Source organism: Cornus florida, unplaced genomic scaffold (assembly GCF_030987335.1).
Source record: "Cornus florida cultivar Cherokee Brave unplaced genomic scaffold, ASM3098733v1 CherokeeBrave_3.0.0_Hap2_Chr11, whole genome shotgun sequence".
Taxonomy (NCBI): domain Eukaryota; kingdom Viridiplantae; phylum Streptophyta; class Magnoliopsida; order Cornales; family Cornaceae; genus Cornus; species Cornus florida.
The window spans coordinates 111,422,015-111,445,264 of record NW_026775581.1 but is presented as its reverse complement, the minus strand read 5'-3'; the positions used below and the strand labels follow the sequence as shown (position 1 = coordinate 111,445,264).

The 23,250-nt window shown below is 35.2% G+C and overlaps 3 protein-coding genes across 5 annotated transcripts; all 3 read right to left on the bottom strand.

Annotated features, from left to right (window-relative positions):
- Positions 1–1,965: 1,965 nt before the first annotated feature.
- On the bottom strand, positions 1,966–12,687 carry LOC132285734 (disease resistance protein RPV1-like). Of its 3 annotated transcripts, XM_059787930.1 has the most exons (7): positions 12,052–12,687; positions 5,066–6,152; positions 4,664–4,951; positions 3,512–4,567; positions 3,173–3,413; positions 2,653–3,084; positions 1,966–2,439 (listed from the first exon to the last, which is right to left on the bottom strand). In XM_059787930.1, the coding sequence occupies exons 1-6, from the start codon at positions 12,552–12,554 to the stop codon at positions 3,044–3,046; spliced, it is 3,216 nt and encodes a 1,071-aa protein (XP_059643913.1). In that variant the 5' UTR covers positions 12,555–12,687; the 3' UTR covers positions 1,966–2,439; positions 2,653–3,043. The 3 variants fall into 3 exon arrangements, with proteins under 3 accessions (XP_059643913.1, XP_059643911.1, XP_059643912.1); XM_059787928.1 differs by having other exon boundaries at positions 2,653–3,413; XM_059787929.1 differs by having other exon boundaries at positions 2,741–3,413.
- On the bottom strand, positions 9,192–10,373 carry LOC132285653 (stress-response A/B barrel domain-containing protein UP3-like). Its single transcript, XM_059787848.1, is given in 3 exon segments — positions 9,192–9,702; positions 9,705–10,045; positions 10,358–10,373. Coding segments are annotated over 3 exon segments (564 nt in total). The 3' UTR covers positions 9,192–9,495.
- Positions 12,688–15,660: 2,973 nt separating the features above from the next.
- On the bottom strand, positions 15,661–19,824 carry LOC132281857 (disease resistance protein TAO1-like). The gene is made up of 2 exons (XM_059783520.1): positions 19,456–19,824; positions 15,661–15,807 (listed from the first exon to the last, which is right to left on the bottom strand). The coding sequence occupies exons 1-2, from the start codon at positions 19,822–19,824 to the stop codon at positions 15,661–15,663; spliced, it is 516 nt and encodes a 171-aa protein (XP_059639503.1).
- Between the last annotated feature and the right edge of the window lie 3,426 nt (positions 19,825–23,250).

The following is a 23,250-nucleotide window of genomic DNA, read 5'->3' as shown; positions in this document are numbered from 1 at the left end:
CCTATCTTCAACCCTAACTATTCAATTCGAGCCCAACCCATCCTTCTACTTTTAAATTCGGGTTTACAACTTGGGCTTAGATTCCATGTTAAAAATTAGAGTAAATTCGAGTTATTCATATAACTAATCTTCATAATGAAAAATTGAACATGATCTTGAATTAGTTTTAGATTAAATTACTGTTAAACAAAAAAAAAAAAAATTAAAGACATTTTATAAATTTTGAATAAATTACAAACAAGTTCTCAGAAAATTAATTATCTTATATGTTAACATGCAATAAGTTAAGATTTAACAAATGAAGTTGAAAAAAAAAAGGTAATCGTAATTTAAAAATTATATATAATGTATTTAAAATTAAAAATATATATAAAAATAATATTAGAATTCGGGTTCGGATTTGCTCGGATTGCTAGTACCTCAACCCAAGCCCAACCTTAATAAAATTCTAATTAAGATTTTTCAACCCAGACTCAATCCTATTTGTAAAAATAATTGTCCAAATCCACAGAAAATCGGGCAAGCTCAAGTTGGGTTTGAGTTGCCCAACCCAAATTGCACCCTTACCAAAATACAACCAAAAGGGTATAGTTTTGAGTACACCACATAATATTGCAAAATTCTTAGGGTGAGCTACATTAAACCTCCCTTTTCTATCTGTGTTTTTCAGTAAACCCCCATTTTTTTATTTTTTTTGTCAAAAAACCCCCCTCAACTATTAGAGGTGGGTGATTTAACTAACTTCCACTAACTAACTATTAGAGGGAGGTGATTTAATTCTCAAATATATATATATATATATATATATATATATAGCAAATAAATTTCAAGAAAAAAAAAAAAAAAAAAAAAAAACCTAGATTTATATTGGGAAAAAAAAATAGGCATTATTTATGGTAATGTCCCTTTCATAAATCTATATAAAATGAAAATCAACAAAAACCAAATAAATGAATGCACAATATAGTTCTCAAATATATATATAGCAAATAAATTTCAAGAGGAAAAAAAAAAAAAAACTAGATTTTTTCCTAAATAAAAAACTATATATTGGTTTGAAGGCTAGATGGAAATGAAAATATATTTAAATAATATTTAATGATACATATTATATATACCATTATATTATGATACAAATTATATATAATATTATAATGATGGGTAAATAAAAGAAGTTGAACAAGAAGAAGATTACATGTTGTTACAATGGTTTTTTTTTTCTCCAATATAAATCTAGGTTTTTTTTCTTGAAATTTATTTGTTATATATATATATATATATATATATATATATATATTTGAGAATTATATTATGTATTCATTTATTTGGTTTTTATTGATTTTCATTTTATATAGATTTATTAAAGGGACACTACCAGAAATAATGCCTATTTTTTTTTTTTTTAGCTGATATAAATCTACGGTTTTTTTTTTTTTTTCTTGAAATTTATTTGCTATATATACATATATATATTTGAGAATTAAATCACCCCCCTAATAGTTAGTTAAACCACCCCTTCTAATAGTTGAGGGGGGATTTTTGACAAAAAATAATAATAAAGGAGAATTTACTGAAAAACACAGATAGAAAAAAAAAAAGATTTAACGTACTTCACCCAATTTCTTATACTAGAGAAGATTTTTCCTGTCTTTCAATTAGTGAAGGTTATGAAAATCAAACTATCTAAGTCGGGATCACACACAACTGCTTGTTATATTATCTTTATTTTTCCCAACCTTAATTTCGAGTCTCTTCCCATCCCTATCATTTGCTTTTAGGATTTTTTTTTTAATTATTTTTTTATGTATCAATTTGCTTTTAGGATTTTATCATGCATCCATTTGTGCTGTGGGCAGGCGTGGGGTTGTACTTGATTGAAAAAAAGAAATTGCAAAAATATAGATTAATCAAATCAAAATGTAATCATTGCACTAAAATACAATCGGTAATAAATCCCACATTGGGTCATTGAGTCGTTGCACTTTATTTATTTATTTTGAAAAGTCAAACAATTTTTATAAATTTAAGAAATGCACAATTGGCAATTGCCAATAAGAAAGAAAAGAGTCTGAACCAAACAAAGACCCGAAAACAAAAATGATTGGCCATACAGGCCAACCTTGCTAAACAATAAAAACCACGTCAGGCCCATAAGCCCTACAACATTTGAAGTTGGCGGATCTCCAATGATTTAATTAGCCTATACTTCAAGGGAGGCATTGAACATGAGAAAATATTGAACATAATAAAATACTTTTTTCAACCAACATGACCATTAATAATGTAGAGAATTCTTTAAATGAACCTCTTTTAGCTCCACCAGCTCACTGACACCTTGAGCCATCGATGAATCAACAATTGGAGCCATCGAATCAACCACCTCCTCTTGACAAAGTAAGTATATCACATCGTTCAGACGCATCAAAGGCCGCATCCTTGCTATAAAGTACAATAAAGAAAAATTTATAAATATAAAATATACATATATAGTAATAAATTTAAAAAGAAAAAAAAAAGTTATATTACAACATACATCAAAAGAGGAAAAAAAACGAAAAATGAGAGGGTAAAAAAGAAAAAGAAAAAAAGATTTGACGGGGAATATATATATATATATATATATATGAGGGGTAGATGTGGGAAACATCTAACCTTACGCTTAATATTGGTGAAGGTTACTTTGCCATTCTTGAGAATTTAATTTATCTAGTGAGGGAAAGGGGAATTTTTGAAAATTAACCATGGAATGCATCCACAACACCAGCGGCTTTCATCATGAGCATGAGAGTGAGAGCAGGAGACACTTCCATTGTCACAGTCATCACGCTTTTTGTTAAGAGCAAGACTAATTTCTTCTTCAGCTGACCCGTCAATGATTCCCAAATTCCCACACCCATCATCCTTCCCTTCTCGTGCTTCATCATCATGAGAGTGAGAGCAGGAGGCACTTCCATTTAATTCAATGATTTCAGCCCATCACCATCATCAATAGCCTTCCTTCTAATTACATCTTCCTTGTACATTAGACGGAGTCCCCACTTCCTCACCATCGTATCCTCTTCGTAATAGCAAACCTCAAATTCGCTGACATGTTGACGCTCATCACGTACATAGTCATTACGATAAAATGGATAATATTGAAAGTAGATATGTCCCGAATCAACGGTTGTACCTTCGGGAATGAGGAAGAATGTCGTTTGATGGCCCATGATGGCCCGGGCGGAGATGCTACGCATTGCAGTTGCGGAGTCGAAAGCAACACACACGGCAACTCCCAAAAATGTCTCGTCGTTAAACCAATCTGGAGGCAGTTGCACAGATGCGTTAGTAGCCTCATACTGATGGGTGAACCACTCTGGAATCTCTCTTCCCGGTAAAAGCATACGAGGGCAAAAATTCCAATAACAGATATTCTGTACCAAGAAAACATGTCATTCATTCATATATACTATATATGTGCAAATATATATATATATATATATATATAGAAAGAATTAAGAGAGAGACTAACCTGAAGCACAATTCTCAGCAACATATCAACCTCGTTTTCACTCTCTTTATTCTCTAACAGCTTCGTGCAATTAGTGAAACTGACTTTGTCCATCCTAGACAGATCTCCGATGCTTATTAAAGATTGGCAATCATCTGCCTGAAAGTAACGACTGAATGGAAGCTCTGGCAATGCTTTCAGCCTCTTGCACCCTACTAACTCAAACATTTCAAGATCGGGAAGCTGAGAGATGCTTGAAGGTAAACTTTCAAAATTGTTTCTGTTTAAATACAACTCTTTCAAAGAGGATAAACTGCCAATGTCACTGGGAATCACAGAGAGATTGCAATCATTGAGATTAAGTTCTCTTAAGGAATATAAACCTGCAACAGAAGGAAGCACCAAACCCGGAAAATGTTCACGTTTACGTGCTAAGAAAAACAAAGAGGATGACTGAGTCGACATTGTTCCCTTGCATCCACTAAGGGATAAGTCTTTGAGCTCTTTCAAAAGATTAATGGAGGATGGTAGTCGCTTGATACCAGTTTTATCTGCATGAAGCTCCTCTAAACATTTTAAATTTCCAATATCTTCTGGCAATTCCTCAAGTGTTGAACAGCCGGTGAGTTCAAGATTTTTCAAACAGCTCAACCTACAAATGGTTTCTGGAAGAAGTGAAAGGTTTTTGCATTCACGTAAATCCATCAAAATAAGGCTAGTGAGACGTTCAATTGACGAGGGCAGTTCTTTTATGGCAGTCCTATCCAAATACAGCTCTGATAGATGTACCATATCTCCCAATATTTCTGGAAAATTTTCTAATCTCCAGCAGCCTGATAAATTCAGTGTCTCAAGATATTCCAAATGAATACTGCTTGGAAATTTCTTAAGATTTGTGCAACCTCTCAAATTTAAGAAAACAAGCCTTTTGAGTCCCCCAAGGGATGGGTGAACCTCCACCAAACTCGTGCAATCCTCAAGAATCAGTGTCTCCAGTTTTGGAACAACTGTGAAGTCCGGGGAACTGGATAGCCTATGGGAGTGACTGAGATTGATGACTTTCAGATTGGGCAGAGGCTGTTGAAAGAAATGGAAAATATTAGAATAACTGATCACTCTCACAAACATGACAATATTCAATAAAGGTAAAATACATACTATTATTGATCAGACCTTTATTTCCTTCCAAAGTCGTACAATGCGGCTGTAACACATTTTGAGTTCAACAAGATTCTCTGCCCGAAAACTTGCTGGCAAATAGTTTGAAGGGTATGCATGCCAATCAAGCCACTTCAACTGATTTGAAAGATGTGCAGCGCTACCACGAGAACCATCAGAAAACAACACATTTTGCAAAATGAGCAGCCTTAAATTGGTCATCTTTGTGAAGGCTTCAGTACTAAGGCCAACATCTTCCGCTTCGACCAGTTCCAAAACTATGGCTTTAACTTTTTTAGTCCCCTAGCACAAAACATAAGTAAAATAGAAAATATGTGTTAGGATTACAAAATGTGGCTGCTTCAATAACATGTCTGTTAGTAAAAATGCTACATTAATTTTCACAAGCCTTCTTACCGAATTTTCCGCCAATACATTACAAACTTCCTTTCGAACCCATAACCTGCTACGTTCCCCAGGCTCTGGAGATTCTTCACGAACAATATACCAGCCCATTTCCTGTACCAAATCATGCATCGAAAAGTGATCGTCTGACATAGTTAAGAGAGATTTTTGAATGAGAACACGTATTCCATAATCTGGTTTGAAGCCGCAGCAACCGTCGAGTATTCTTGTCACAAAATCCTTTTGTTTCCCTTTGAAGAAACATGCAATATCAAGGAAAATTTTCTTCTCCAATTTGGTCAGTCCATCGTAACTGATCTTAAGCACTTTGAGAATATTTTCGTCTGAAATTGTATGCAGCTGACTCAATGCACTCGTCCATTCCTCAACTGTTTTACCACATAGAGAGGAACCCAAAATTCTAAGAGCTAATGGAAGGCCACCAGTATAGTGTACTATGTCCTCTGAGAGTACCTTGTAATCTTCATGTGGAGAACTTTGAAAAAAGGCCTTTGAAGAAAAGAGCTGGATAGCTTCATTAAATTTCAATGCCTTGGCTTCGTATAGTTGAGTCACTCCGTGACTTATTAGCAGCTGTTCATCTCTTGTTGTTATGATGATTCTACTTCCAGAACCAAACCAATGCTTTCTAGCTAATGCTTCTAGTTGTTGCACTTGATCCACATCATCAAGAACGACAAGAACCCGTCTGCATCGTAGCCTGTATCTTATCGCATCTGCTGCTAAACCAACAAAAGTACTTCCATTTAAGATTTGTGAATGGAGCTTTTCTTGTAAAGCTTCCAAATCTTTACTACTTTCTGAGTTTTCTCTAACATTTCTAAGAAAGCAACTACCTTGAAACTGATGGGAGATCCGGTCATATACAGCTTTGGCAATAGTACTCTTTCCTATGCCCCCCATTCCCCATATACCTACAGAGCGAACATCATTCAACTCCATACGTAACAATGATTCCACTTCCTTCACATGGGACTCTATCCCAATCAGATCATCATCATCGCCAACAATTGGAGATGAACGGTTCAGTTTACTGAAAATATCTCCAATAATTTTTTGGATACATTCTGACTCGTGCCTGCAAAGTTAGACAGTTGCCACTATGGTGAGTTGGAATAAATCATAACGAGAGATAAAATTAATACAAGTACATGTGATAGACAAATTTTGTTTTTGCAACAAAACAAATACTCAAATTGAATACAAGGCTTGCTTGGTTTGTAACTTTGAAAACAATTTTTAGAAATTCAGAAAATAGAGAACATTTTTCAGAGAACTATTTAAGACTATTATTTGAAAATAGGCATTTTTATATTTGAGTATTCAGAAAACAGTTTTCAAAAAACTGAACTAAGCAGGGTTGTTTTGTACAGTTTTCTGTTTTTGGTTTTTCGGGAACAGAAAACTGTTTATATAGTTACAAACCAAGCAAAGTAATAGAAAGCACAATTAATAGATTTAATTGTATTGACACAATGACACACATGTATATTACTCCTTCCATTCAAAATAGTTGTCCATCTTTTTATTTTAGGATGCTCCATTCCAAAAACATTTCTAAACTATCATTTTAACTAAACAACTACACTAATTACAAGCACTATTTTGTCTTTTAGTAAGGGCATATTTGAAGCTTTACTCTTATTAATATAATAAAAAATTATTAAAACTCCATTACCATAAAAGAATTAGATTCATGTGCCAGGACTTGTATATTGGGACAAAAAGAATATGTTTTAGCTAGGTTGACCTGTTGGTTCACACACACTGTAGAGTTATTAAAAAAGCATAAAACAAAAGTACCCCTAGTATTGCCCAAGTATTGACCACCTTGTCTTAAAGAAATGAAAAGCATTGTTATATGCCTTTCAGGTTTGAAAGTACTGTTTGAGACCCTTTCAAACACAGTAGAATATACAACAAAAAATAATAATAAAAAAAATTATTGAAGTTGCACGTGTAGGTCTAGTAATTCAATTGTTGAATGATTTAATATTAGGAATTACCATTGAGTTCAAGTGACAAGAAGAAACACAAGAAGAAAAAAAAAAAAAAAAAGTAATGTTAGAGATCTCCTTTTATGAATACTAGGAAAAAGGACAAGAGGAATGCATGTGACTAAAATTTTATAAAATTTTAAAAAAAAAAATAATTAATTAATTAATTTTACACCATATATATATTTTTTTCCTCTGTAAATAAGTAATAGAATATAAGTAAAGAATATACATACCCCACGGCCCAACAGTTCAGGCCCAGAGACCAAACAGGCCACAGAAGGAAAGGATAAAAAACAAACCAAGAGCCCAAAAAAGCAGAGAGAGTACAACAATTTTTATTAGTATAGGTTCAAAAAATTTTTAGTATATGTAAGGTAAAAAGTACCTTTAGTCCCCCCAATAATTTTTTTAGTTTATTATATTTATATAATTTATTATAGAGTAAAGTACACTAAATCCCTCTTAACTTTCTTCTCGCTTTCAAAAAATCCCTGCACTATGAGAAAGACACTTCCCCTAAATTATTTCATTTGTCGCAAATGTCAAGTTACCATTAAAAACCTAACAAAAATGAAGGCATGTTTGTCGCCCGCCGCCGGGGGGGGGGGGGGGGGGGGGGGGGTGGGGGATTTTAAAAAGACAAAATTAACCCTCATGACCATTAAGATGTAAAATAAGGTAAAGTGCAAAAAAACCCCTTCAATTATTGGCAATTTTGCAGAAAACCCCCCTGATCTACTAATTTGGGATATAACCCCCCTGAACTAACCAATTTGGTGCAATTAACCCCGTCCGGTGATAAGCCAGTTGAATTTGACCGTAAAGGCGCACATGATGGGTCACGTGACAACCCAAATTTCTTTAAATGACCATACAACCCTTTACCTTTACACCCAAACACGCCTTTATGCTAAATACACACTGTTCATCGTAATAAAACAGATGATACCATCACCACCATCCGGCGCGTCCCCACAACTACACCTTCGACGGCGGCTTTGCCCAACGACTCTAATCAGGTCCTTCGTGAATGAAATTATGGTATCTCCCTTGTCGTCCCTAAAACGTGTTGAGCTAAGCCGGTTGTCTGCACCGTGGTGAGTCCGGAGCGAGTGGGTGAGTTCCAGTTTGGGGACCAGGGTCGTTGTGTTGATCTCGGCGGCGTTACTGGTCCGGAAGATGCAGTTCATATGGAAATCATTGAATTGAAAAAATTCATTCCTTAGACGACATCAACCGTTTCCACCATTCCGATTCCAACAACAATTACAAGATCTCATATTCTTGCATCCGAAAACGTCAATGCCCCGTAAATGGATGGCTTTGCCCAAATCAGCCTCCGCTCCTTCCCGGTGCTTGACAGTGGCAGGGATAGGCTCAATTGATGGTGTCGGCTGCGATGAAGGCGGCGGCGAGCTAGGAATGGGGAGGTCGACGGATAAGGCAAAGCTCGGCGTTGACTTGCGGCGGTGATCGGAACACGGACACTATCACCGCACGATACCCAACACACTAACCCTGTTAACAGATCCAAGAACCTCCTCACCGTCCTCTGCCGTAAGTCTCTGGCGCCCACCGCCGCCGTCGACTGTAGCAGAATTAAGTTTTGCCGCTGCGTCGCCGTCACCTTTCTTCTTCTCTTCTGGTGGTAACCAAATCCTCGGCTTATTCGACATCTTGAAGTTCAATCCAATCGCAGAGCGCCATGGATTCATAAGGCATGAATTTAAGAAATTTTTGGATGCCATCGAGGACTTCGCCGGTCTGTAGGAGGGTGCCGTCAGGGAGGAATTGAATGAAAGAACACCAAATGTCGGTAAGAGTCGGATTTGGTTGGTCTGGAGGTCCAAGGCGACAGAGATGGACCGATTGGATTGATCCACACACATCCATCGAAGCCACGATCTGAAGTTGTGTAACTCGTCGTACGCGTGTGAAACACTACACAAGAATGCTCGTTCTTTTACTGAAACAACATAGTTTTATGTAAGGGGTAAAATTGTCTTTTACTATTTTTATTTACACTAATTGGTCGGAGATGTCACATTGGGGGTTAATTGCACCAAATTCAATAGTTGAAGGGGGCAAATTGTAGTTCAGGGGGTTAATTGCACATGACCAATAGTTGAAGGGTTTTTTTTGCACTTTATCCTATAAAATATGATATATATATATATATATATTCTAACAGGGGTCTTGTTCCCAACCCTCCATCTTCAAACCCTCTTCTAATTGATCGGATCATCGGACACGAATGAAAGAAGAAATGAAAAATCCTAATTTTGTTGTAACCATTTGTTTTCTTTATGTACAAAAGTTCCAACGAATAGTTCCACCATTATTCAACAAAATAAAAAATAAAAAAATAAAATAAATTCTTTCGTAAAAAAGTTAAGCAAAATAAAATATGACATGAAATCGTCAAAACCAACAGAGGTTGACAGATTGGGGTGCCGAAAGTTCATAATCAACGACACTCACGCTCTCCAGCAGATCCCTAATCTTCTCTTTCTCAACATTCACCAACTCCACAATTGAATCCATTGCCTCCAATTCTCTCAATCCCGGAGGCAATCGAAAACCTTTTTCCCTCGCCGGAGAAAAATTCTCCCCCAAGCTTAGAACGTTCCTTAATCCCTCCAATCACTCCCAAAATCTCCCTTTTCTCTTTCTGCTCCAAACCCTTCTTTAACATCAAGAACACGACTCATGGTTGAACCGGGCCGTGGGACCACCGGACAGGAGGGATCATCAACGACCCAATCGACGGGCATTATTATGTCTTCACAAATCGGCTGGAATGATTCTCCGACGACGACCAAGTGGCTGGGATAAGCCGAATAGGCATTGAGGTCGTCTTTGGAATTGTATCGGCTGTGCATCATATGAGTGAAGGTCAAGGCGGATGAGGGATTACGGCGAAGTGGTCTGGTGGTGAGGGGGCGTTGACCATATTGATGGGATTGGTTTACTTACTCGTTGTTGTGATGGACCGGACGATTTGGGTGAGCCTAGCTCACGCCCGGTTTAGCCAATATATTAATGTGTTGTCATGTTTCTATTGGACTTTAAAAGTGTATTTGCTACATCAGCAACTGAAGTTAGATACAACTTCAAACGACGCTGTTCATTTTAAGGGTTAAAAGGTCATTTTCTTTTTTAGTTAACGGCCTATTGACAACTTGCCCTTAAGTGCAACAAAATAATAGTTTAGAAAATTTTACTTACTTCAGGGGGTTTATTGTAATTGGTTCATACTTTAAGGAGGTTTAATGCACTTTACCTTTTATTATATCCATACTTTAAACATATTTATTATGAGTAATGATGCTCTGTCTGATCAAATTGGCATATTTTTAGTCCGAATCCTACGTGTATCTGCCACATAATTACCTAAATAATTAATATTTTATTTGCCGGCTAAAAAGATACCAAAAATAAATATTGGAAAGAAGCTGAAGAGATTTTGATGATGCCTTTCTATCTCTGTGATTTCTCCATTCCTCTTCTTGATTCATGGTTCTCTTTTCCACTTTGCAAAATTGAAGGGAAAACAAAGCATTGGGAAATCTCTATTGGTTCATAAAATTAAAGGGGAAAATTCATAAAATTAAAGGGGAAAATACACATAAACGTATATGTTTCCTTGAAAAAAAAAAACCCTAATAAGATTGAAGGTAATGTATTCATGTTTTTTTTTTTTTTTTAATATATATTTTGCCTTCTGTATATTGTAGCAGTTTTGTGGATTTTATTTAAAAAAAATAAAAAAATCACAGAAGCAACAGAACAAAGAGGAGGAATGGAGAAATCAAAGAGAGGGGTCGTCAAAATTTCTTCTTTCCATATTTATTTTTGGTATGTTTAGCGCCCAAATAAAATATCAACAATTTAGGTAATTATAGGATTCGGATTAGGAATAGGCCAATTTGATCGAACAGAGTATCATTACTCATTTATTATATATAGTTTATTTCTTTTAACATATTTTTAAAATAAAAAATCTTCTTTTTCGTTTTTTGAATCTCTTGTCCCACGCATTGGGGGTTTGTTTGTTTTTTTATGTTATATATTATCTTATACAATGCTTTGACCCAATTTTTTGTTTGTTTCCTTCATGGATCTACCTCCACCCCAGCTTTTCTTTTCCTTGCAATATGGCTTTTATTTTTTATTTTTATTTTATTTTGTGCAGAATGCAAACGCAATTCTCTTCCCATTCTCTCTTCTCTGGGTTCCCTCACTCTGCATTTTGTTTTTTCTGTTTTCAGATTGTATGATTTTGGCCATTGCATCTTAAGAATCTCAATCGATTAAAGTTTAATATCAATTGAATAATTTAAATATATATATATATCAACTTGCACTCTTTCATAATTCATTCCTTTTTTGTTTCACGACAAAGTTTGGGATCGAGACAAGTGGAAAAGATCAGACTATGGAGGCCATCATATTTAGACCAAACAGACACTGGTTCTATTTTCAAATTCAAAAATTTTCTCACTTTATATTTGATTTTTCTACTTTCAGATCTATGATTTTGAGCACACTGCATCTAAAAAATCATAGCGAACTGAGGTATGGTGTCTCTCTTCATTTCTCAATCACTCAAAGTGCAATATTACTTTCCAAAAAAACATAAAAAATCAAATTGCTCTCTTTCAAGAACCGAATAACTGAATATGTAAATTTTCACCAATTTTCAAAAATATAATTTTGTTTGAACGATTGTGCTATTTTTTTTCATAAGCAAGTATTAATTTGTGCTATTAGTATATGAATTCTTTATTCATTTATAAACTGAAGTGTTTATTTTTTTAATTGAATGTTCTTTAAATTTTGACTTAATCTTATTTGTATTTGTGTTTTTAAGGGACTCAAAATTGTTATATATTTTTCAATTATCCAAAAACAAGAAATAAAAAGGAGAGAAGTGGAACTAAGCAAGCAATCGGTAAATAAAGTTATGTTAATTACCCGCTTGCTATGTCCGGAACGCTATGTCCGCTCAAGTTTGCTGCTTGAGTGAGAGCTGTCTTCCACCTCTGAACTTTGTCCTTGTTCCTCCCTTTCTCATGAATCTTAAAGGCTGATTCAAAGCTCCCTATTTGGTACCGCACTTCTGAAGGAACCACATCATAGAAGACCGGTATGACTGTTTGCCCCATCGTCTCCTTGCATTCAAGGATTTTAACCAGTTCATCCAAACACCACCTGGAGGAAGCATAGTTTTTGGAGAAAATTATGAGAGCGATCCTTGATTCTTTGATTGCTTTGAGGAGTGCGGGTGAAATTTCTTCCCCACTTTTGAGTTCTTTGTCATCTTTGAAGGTGTAGATTCCATTAAGGAAAAAAGCTCGATACAAATGGTCTACAAAGTTCTTGCGAGTATCTTCACCTCTAAAGCTCAAGAATACTTCGTGAATGGTAGGGGTCGGAGAGGAAGAAGCTATGTGTATGTGTGTGCTGGTGGAAGCCATTGGGAACCAAAAATTAAGCTGAAGATTTTGAAGGAAGGTACCAAGAATTAAGATGAGATGAGAGGTTATGTAGGTTTAAAGATTCCCATTACCAGAAGTCAATGACACAAAGTCCAATAACGCGTGGTGAAGGAATCTGGTGACTAAAATAGATTAATTGTGACTATACACTATACAATTATATATATCTGGCAGACAGACTTGTCACTTCATAGTACGGTTAGTATACCTAATATAGTATACAATTAAATAGATAATGTAATTAAATATAATATTCTTTCCGTCTATTATATGTTGTCTATCATTAATTTTATAACTTTTTAAGGAGACGTATAATTAATGTATTATTTTTATTTTAAATTATTAAGTTGTCTTTCAAACTTTAAATATATATAACACCAAGTTGTAAGATTTTTGAAAAGTTAGAAAGGTAATTATGGAAAAATGATATTTATTTTATTTAACTTTATTTATTTTATTTAACTTTTCAAAATGAACATTTAATTTGCGACACTCTAAAAGGAAAAAATGAATAACTAATAAAGGACAGAAGGAATATATATGTATATATATATATATATATATATATATATATATATATATATACAATTTTGTTCCGATTCCCACGGGCTGAGAACCAGAACCGAACTGTAAATGAACGATTCCTGATTTTCGGAATTGGAATTGAAACCGTGAGAATCGGAACCGAAGCTCTAGTTTAGTTCGGTTCTACGGTTTCACGGTTCTTTTGTGCACCCTAGGTGATAGGGTAATAGCTTAAATGTAATTAGGCTTAATGTTTAACGAGGTTGGGCTTAAAATTAAAATGAAGTTGGGCTTGTATGAATTTGGATTCAGTTTAGATTAAATGGGCTAATGTAAAAAATAATAATAATAATAATAATAAAACTAAATGGGTCTTTTACTAAACGAGCTTGTTCACAAGCCTAACGAGCCAAAGTCAGTATTGTTCAAGCTCGGCTCGTTTAATAAACGAGCCTTAAAAATGTGTTCAAGTTCGACTCGTTTACTTCGCAAATGAATCGGAGCCGAACTTTTAACGAGTCGAGTCCGAATTACTCATTAACAACTCAGTTCATTTGTAGACCTAAATAAAGTAAAAGATGACTCCAGAGTTTTGAGTGTGTAAACTCTTATTGGAAAAAATCCAACCAATCGGGATGAAAATTATGGAGACTTTAGTAGTTTCATGCAAATCAATCCACTATCTCCAAAGCAAAATATAACATATTTTGATTCAAGCTCATTCCCACTGCTAAAAACTAGTTGATGAACATCTTTAATGATATACAGTGTAAGAAAGCTGCTTTTTTTACAAGCCACCTTATGACGCTTCCTGCCAAAACATTAAAAACATCCTCTAACAAGCCACAATCCGCTCATATCCTTCACTTCAACATTCTCAGCATTGACGTATTTTTTCTATTTCTTTTTAATGTCGTTTTGAACAAGGGCGAATCCAGGATTTTTAGGTGGGGTGGGCTAACATTAAACATGAATATTAAGGAATTGGTTTAGGCCTTTATTTTAATATGGTAGATGAGTTTACTTGGGCTTCATTGGGTTTTTGAGGTGGGCTAATACTATTATTTATTTATTTATTTTATTTTTTTTTGGGCTGGGCCAATATATTAGTATAGTAAAAAAAAAAAAAATTAAATTTTTTTTTTTTAGGGTAGGCTAAAGCCCACCCTTGCCTACCCCTGTGTCCACCCTTGGTTTTGAATATTATTATTTTGATTTTTTCACTCTTACGCATCTATCTTTGTAAAATTTTACAAAATGGGCGCCTCCTAAAATTTATCCTTTCTGAAAATATGTGATCCTTCCTCTTATTTTATCTTTTACTCTTATTCTTTATCAAATTTCTTTAATTCCTTCAAAAAGTTTTGTATTTATTTTCTTAAATTAAAGTTAAACACCTTTTTTTTTTTTTTTTTTTTTTTTTTTTTCATTCTTTATCAGCTAAGGGCTAGTTTGGTGTGGTTTAATAAAATAAAGTGGGAATGAATTGAATCAAATAATTGAATGAGAATGGAATTGACCATTCTCATTCCCATGTTTGGTTGTAAAGAAAAATATCCTAATGTGAAAATGGAATGATCATTCTTTTACGTAAGAATTATCATTCTCGGAGAATTGGCAAGAATCATCATTCCAACTTTAAAGTTCGTTACCAAACTAAAGAATGAAAACAAAAACATTCTATTCTCACTTCATTTAATTCCATTCACTCACACCAAACATGACCTAAATTCACATGTGCACACATTGCCCACGCATGGAGAGATTATACATACCCCACGGTCCAACAGCTCAAACCCATAGATCAGACGGGCCACGGAAGGAAAGAATAAAAAACAAACCAAGAGCCCAAAAAAGCAGAGAGAGCACAACAATTTTTATTAGTATAGGTTCAAAAAAATTGTAGTATAACCTGTGTAAGGTAAAAAGTACCTTTGGGCCCAGTAAATTTTTTAGTTTATTATATATATATAATTTATACTTTCTTCTCTCTTCCAAAAAATCCCTTAACTATAAGAAAGACACTTAACCCTCTAAACAATTTCATTTGTTGCAAATGTTAAGTCACAGTTAAAAATCTAACAGAAATGAAGGCATGTGTTGTCACGTGATAGTGGTGGGCAAAAAATTCGCGAATCCGTGGATCCGATCCGTACGGATCAGATTGGATTGTCAAACCCACGGATCGTTGGCGGATTTAAATTTTTTGACAATTAGTTCTATAATATTATACAATTATTTTTATAGTATTATACAATACAATTAGTTTTATAGTATTATACAAATACAACCAGTGGAGTAGTGGACCATTGACAGACATCACAAACCAACTTTTCTCTTTTTTTCATTTAACCTAAACCTAGCCAAGATAAAATAACTCAAAGAAGAGCAATGACAAGCGGCCGCCTCACCTCACCTCTCTTCTTCTGATCTACTTCTCCTTCACCAAATCAAACCCTAGCCACCGATCGGTGAGAAAACCGCCGCCTCACCTCTTTTTTTTTGATTTGCTTTGCCATCTTCTTCACCAAATCGAAACATAGCCACCGATCTGCTCTTCTCAGAATACTGCCGCCTCACCTTTCTTCTTCTGATCTGCTCTGCCACCTCTTTCACCAAATCGAAACATAGCCACTGATCTGCTCTTCTCAGAATACCGCCGCCTCACTTCTCTTCTCGACTTCTTCCGCGCTTTCATCGTCTGGATCTGCACTTTCATAGTTTTTATGCACTTTCATCTTTGGTGAAAATAGACAATTTTGGAAAATTTAGTTCGCGAATTGAGAACCGATCCGTCATTTCACGGATTCGATCCAATCCGATTCGTAGACTAACGGATTAGTGGTGAATTCAAAATCTCCTAATCCGTTGCTAGCGGATCGGATTAGGTAATTCGATCCATGGCCACCCCTGTCGCGGAGGGGGGAATTAAGACTCATGACTAAAAGACAAAATTAAGACTCATGACTATTAAGATATAAAATATGATATATATTCTAACAGGGGTGTTGTTCCCAACCCTTCATCTTCAAACCCTCTTCCAATTGATTAGATCATCGGACACGAATGAAAGAAGAAATGAAAATCTTAATTTTGTTGTAACCATTTGTTTTCTTTATGTACAAAAGTTCCAACAGATAGTTCCACCATTGTTCAACACAAGAAAAGAACAAAAAAAAACAATTAAAATTCCCTCGTAAAGCAAAAGAAAATATAACATGAAATCATCAAAACCAGCAGAGGTTGGCAGATTGGGGTGCCGGAAGTTCGTAATCAAAGATAATCACGCTCTCTAGCAGATCCCTAATCTTCTCTTTCTCAACATTCACCAACTCCACAATCGAATCCATCGCCTCCAATTCTCTCAATCCCGGAGGCAATCGAAAACCTTTTTCCCTCGCCGGAGAGAAATTCTCCCCTAAGCTGAGAACGTTCCTTAATCCCTCCAATCACTCCCAAAATCTCCCTTTTCTCTTTCTCTTCCAAACCCTCCTTCAACTTCAAGAATGCGACTCATGGTCGAATCGGGCCATGGGACCACCAGACCGAAGAGATCATCAACGACCCAATCGACGGGCATTATTATGTCTTCACAAATTGGCCGGAGTGATTCTCCGACAACGACCGGGTGGCTGGGATGAGCCGAATAGGCGTTGAGGTTGTCTTTGGAATTATATCGGCTGCGTAACATTGAGTGAAGGTGAAGGCGGAGAAGGGGTTACGAAAAATTGGTCTGGTGGTGAGGGGGCGTTGACTATACTGACGGGTTTGGTTTACCCGCTACTGTGATGGACCGGACGGTTTGGGTGAGCCCAGCTCAAGCCCGGTTTAGCCAATATATTAATGTGTTGTCACGTTTCTATTGGACTTTAAGACTGTATCTGCTACATCAGCAACTGAAGTTAGATACAACTTCAAATGACGCCGTTCATTTTAGGGGTTAAAAGGCCATTTTCTTTTTCCGTTAACGGCCTATTGACAACTTGCTCTTAAATGCAACAAAATAATAGTTTAGATTTATTGTAATTGAGTCATAATTTAGGAGTTTTAATGCACTTTATCCTTTATTATATTCATACTTTTAACATATTTAATAATATTTATTATATAGTTTACCTCTTTTAACATATTTTTAAAATTAAAAATCTTCTTTTTCGTTTTTTGAATACCGCATTACACTTGCACTTTCTAAAATTTACTTTATTGACAGTCAGATGAAAATATGATGTTTTTTGAAAATAACAAGCATGTTAAATTTTGGATCTAAACAAAGCCTAAAAGTAGGTGAAATGTCTAATTAACCCTTTAATATCTTATTAATTGTCAATATAAAATATCAGAACAATTAAATGACTAAAATGCCCTTATGCAATATTAATATTAGTTTTTTACTTTTAATTTTCCTGACCTTTTTTTTCCCAAAAGTCAAAACCATCGAGATCCCACTAATTCTTCCACAACTTGCTACCTGCGAAAGCTTTTCCGACAATGGAGATCCGACAAAATGGCTCTGGCGACGACGAATCAACATGACGACTGGTTTTTTGATGGTGGTTGTTGGCGACGACAACAGCGAGGCGCGATTCCAACGATGACGGCAGCAAATTCCGACGACGACGCAACAGCGAAGACACTCCAAGGATGGCGACGGTTGATGACGATGAAAGCTTGAGAAGATTCGGGCGACGGTTGTGGCAGATTTTGGCTATTTCATTTGCTATTATTTAATTCGCTTTGTGATCTTAATTAGGGTTTGGGCGATGGTGATGGGACCATGAAATTAGGGACTCTGAATTCGAAGCCTAATCAGTGCTTCGATTTGGAGACTAACGTCTCTTTTTGGTCGCCGGTCAGCACACAGAAAGTCGTAGTTGCCAAGTGCGCAGTTCATTGAGAACCATTCCAAGAACTATCTCCAAGGCTTGTTAGTCCGTAATAAAAGTTTTATTTTTTTATTTTTCTCTCTCTCTTGACATGTATATATGTATATATATGTGTGTGTAGAGAACAAAAAAAACCTTTCAGTTATCCCTTCAATTAGGGCAATTTGGTTTGCAATTTGGGTCCTTGTTTGCAGATGGAAACGTATATATAATTATATATATGTACATGAGTGTGTCTATATATATATATATGCAGATAAGAATCGGTTATAGTTGATAGCGCAATCGGTTTGATTCTATTTATGGGTTTTGCAATGTCTAGCTTTGTTCATTGTTTGAAGCTTGGGGATGATTTGGAAATGCAGTACTGAATCTACCTCTTATTGTTTTATATGGACAATATTACACGTGTGTGTGTGTATATATATATATATAAATGTATAATTTTAATGGAGTCTCTCTCTCTAAAGAACATCAATGTCATTGATAGAGAGTCTAACGGTATATATGTATACATATATATTTTGTGGTTATGAATTGTGAATATAGTGTGGGAGAGAGGGCATTCAAGTCATTTTATGATATAAATATGGTTGTTGACAAGTCAAAGGGCATTTAGCTTATTTTATCGTGTTCAAAAAATAATTTACTTTCCTCTAATTGTCAATATGGTAAACTTTAAGGGGCGTGAGTATAATTAATCTTATTCTATATTATTTTATTTTTATTTTTATTTTTTATTTTTTTGTGCAGAATGCAAACGCAATTCTCTTCCCATTCTCTCCTCTGGGTTCTCTCACTCTGCATTTTGTGTTTTTTCGGTTTTCAGATTGTATGATTTTGACCGTTGCATCTTAAGAATCTCAAGAATCTTAATCGATTAAAGTTTAATATTAATTGAATAATTTCAGATATTATATATAACAAATTGCACTCTTTCATAATTCATTCCTTTTTTGTTTCGAGATAAAGTTTGCAATTGAGCTGTGACTACTGATTTCCCAACGATGGTGACAACAAGTGGAAAAGATCAGACTATGGAGACCATCATATTTAGACAAAACAAACACAGGTTCTATTTTCAGATTAAAAAATTCTCTCACTTTACATTTGATTTTTCTGTATTTAGATCTATGATTTTGAGCACAGTGGATCTAAAAAAATCACAGCGGACTGAGGTAAGGTGTCTCTCTTCATTTTTCAACCACTCAAAGTGCAATATTATTTTTCAAAAAAAATAAAAAATCAAATTACTCTCTTTCAAGGACAGAATAACTGAATATGTATTTCAGAAATATAATTTTGTTTGAACGATTGTGCTATTTTTTTTTCATAAGCAAGTATTAATTTGTGCTATTAGTACATGAATTCTTTATTCATTTGTAAACTAAAGTGTTAAGTTTTTAAATTGAATGTTGTTTAAATTTTGACTTAAATCTTATTTATGTTTTTAAGGGATTCAAAATTGATACATATTTTTTGAGAGCTGTCTTCCACTTCTGCACTTTGTCCTCGTTCCTCCCTTTCTCATGAATCTTAAAGGCTGATTCAAAGCTCCCTGTTTGGTACCGCACTTCTGAAGGAACCACATCATAGAAGACTGGTATGACTGCTTGCCCCATCGTCTCCTCGCATTCAAGGATTTTAACCAGTTCATCCAAACACCACCTGGAGGAAGCATAGTTTTTGGAGGTGTAGATTCCACTAAGAAAAAAAGCTCGATCCAGATGGTCTACAAAGGTCTTGCGAATATCTTCACCTCTAAAGCTCAAGAATACTTCGTGAAAGGTAGGGGCAGAAGAGGAGGAAGCAATGTGTATGTGTGTGCTGGTGGAAGCCATTGGGAACCAAAAATTAAGCTGAAGATTTTGAAGGAAGGTACGCTTGAATAATGTGTTAGGGATTCGCGTATATATACATACAAAGCCCGATTAGGGTTTCATCACACACAAATTTCAGAGATTTGTTGGAGACGCTGAGCAAGAGAGCAAGAGATTTGTTGGTGCGGTTACATATGGTTAGGTTTTTCACAAATGTAATTAAATTGGTTAGGCAATTTAACGGGTCATGTAAAGCAGTAAAGATAAATATGTGGTGATAGGGTAATAGCTTAAGTGTAATTGGGCTTAATGTTTAACGAAGTTGGGCTTAAAGTTAAAATGAAGTTGGGCTTATGAACTTGCATGAGTTTGGATTGAATTTATATTAAATGGGCTAATGTATATAGATTTTTTTTTAAAATGGATCTTCCCCCGAACTATTCATTATCAGCTCGGTTCATTTGTAACCCCTCTAAATAAAGTAAAGGATGACACCAGAGTTTTGAACATATAAACTCTTATTGGAAAAAATCCAACCAACCGGGATCAAAATTATGGAGACATTTGCAATTTCGAACGAATCGATCTTCAAAGCAAAAGACAACATATTCTGATTCAAGCTCATTCCCATTGCTTTACCAAAAACTAGTTGATGAACATCATTAATAAAATGCAGTGTAAGAAAGCTGCTTCTTTTACAAGCCATCTTAGTCCTGCCAAAACATTAAAAACATCCTCTAACAAGCCACAATCCGCTCCTGTCCTTCACTTTAACATTCTCATTTTACAGCATTCACGAATTTTTTCTATTTCTTTTTAATGTGCTTTTGAATATTATTATTTTGATTTTTTCACTCTTACGCATCTATCTTTGTAAAATTTTATAAAATGGGCGCCCCCTAAAATATTTCCTTTCTAAAAATCTCTAATCCTTCCTTTCTTTTCTCTTTTACTCTCTTCTTTTTCAAATTTCTTGAATTCCATCAAAAAGTTTTGTTTTTACTTTCATCATTAATTTTTTTCTTTTTTTATCAGCTAAGTACTCACACGTGCACACATTGCCCACACCCTAATACGAATCATTCTCATAAAGAGATTATACCATTGGACTAAGAGGGCAATGGACTTTATTGTTTTCACATCATAATCATTTTCATCTTTTTATTTTAATAATAATATATCTTTTTTTGTTTTAAAATTTCACATTTTCAGCTTCTTTTTTTTCTTCTTGATAAGTAATTTTCACATTTCTAACTAACTTGAATTTTCAACTCCGAAATCATTCGTATGAGGAAAGAATAGTAAATATGGTATGTCATTTACGACACGAATTCCTTGTACCATGAAAATTAATGTCTTTTACGTTCCAATGTATGTGTGTGTGTGTGTGTTTGTTTTTTGACCAATGTAAGAAAATCTTCAACCGTGTGTGTGTGTGTGTCTATATATATATATATATATATATTTTTTTTTTTTTGTTAAATTTGATGAATCATAATAAATTTAGAATTATTTATTTTTAGATGTGTTGTTTTATACTTTTTGTGTAAAAATATATCTCCCAATCAGTTTCATGTCTGGACAAGAAAAAGAATAGGGCTGCAAATGAATCGAGCTGTTCATGAACAGCTCGGGCTCGGCTCGTTAAAAGTTCGGCTCGAGCTTGTTCGTTTAGTAAACGAGCCGAGCTTGAACACATTTTTAGGACTCGTTAGGCTCACGAACAGGCTCGTTTAGTAAAAGGTTCATTTATTTATTTTTTAAAAAATTTCTATATAAATTTATTAGCCCATAATATAATTTCAGTCTAAACTGTGTGTTCATAAGCCCAACTTGATTCTTCATTAAGCCCAAATTCTTTTAACTTAAGGCCAACTTGATTCTTCATTAAGCCCATTCTTTTAACTTAAGCCCAACTCCACTAACCTGTTTACCCTATCATCATATATATATTATATATGTATCAACCATTGATTACATTTGACCATTTGAGTTCCCATATCCAGCCGCAACAAATATCCTTCTTCCTCGCCTTACTGGACCGGTGACCTTCAGTTTCAACAAAGCATCCTTCTTCCTCTCCTACGCATCCTTCTGCCTCTCTTACTGGTTGGCTCTTTAATCCCTTTCAATTCAGCACATCTTCCTCTCGCTCATTAGTGACAGTATCCACAGATCTCTGTCTCTCAAATATTTTTCTTGGGTTTCTTTTCTCTTATGACGTCTCAATCTCATTTTAGTGTTAATGAAATCAGAGGAAGATGCGTAGACAGTTAAAGAAATGCAGTGATGGATTCATAGATTCCAAATAATTAGTTGAAAACAGTTGCTACAGATCTAAAGCAATTCAAATCTAAAGCTTTTCTTTTAATTTTTTTTTTTTTTTAAGGCGAGCCGAGCCCGAGCTTGCCAAAATTCTGGCGAGCCGAGCTCGAGCCAGGTTTGACTAGGCTCACCCGAGCCCACTACTAGCATAGGTGAGCCGAGTCCGAACATGATAAAGCTCGGCTTGGCTCGGCTCGGCTCATTTGCAGCTCTAAAAAAGAAAATATGTTGAAGTGTCTGTAAAAAAACGTTGTACAAAATACATAACTATTTTACAAATTAATGACGGGTGTATCTTAACACATTGGGGTTAAAAAAATGGGATTATGCAGGTTAAATGCCAAAACGTAGTCAAAGTCAATGTTTTCAAAAAAGAAAAAGGAATTTGTCTTGATTACCAAAATGTCCGTCAATTGTGTTGAGAAATAACCCTATTACCCTTACACCAACTTCACTAATTCACCTACCCTTTCTCTCTTCATCTCAGAATCAGCCGTGAGGATTCCAAAGAGACGTGCCGATGTACCATCAATGACACAAAATAGTTCATTTCCCCACCGGTCTTCAATACCAACACCACTCCACTTAAGATCCAATATCCCAGTTGCGAAAATGGAGATAAAGAGAAGACTGAACCACATACCAAGCCACAGACATGCTATTTGACTCAGCTTCAAGAAAGAAAGATGACTATTGTTCAGAGATGTTAATAAAAAGAGGAATGCTTGAGGTTTAGTACGAGATCGCTGAACACCTCGCCTTGGGTTGCGATGGAATGAAATCGTGATATGAAACGATGAGGTTGTTGAATTGGGATATTGGTTGTATTTGATGCTACTCTATCTATTTGCGCACCAAGTTCTCTTTAACCTAGCTTCTGAAGGAAAGAGAGTGCCATTTCGAGGATATCCACTTTCTGACTCACTTCTTAGACCGTTCGTGACCAATACCGCCTGCGCCCTAGGTAAGTACGTTCACAAGAATGAAACGCAAAGGAATTGCCGGGATCAGGAGCATATCCAAAGTCCCATATGAATCAGATATCGCCGCGCTCACTACTCTGTCGGAACAAGAAATCCATGGAAAGGCTGCAGAAAAATAAGATTTTTTATCATTAGTAAA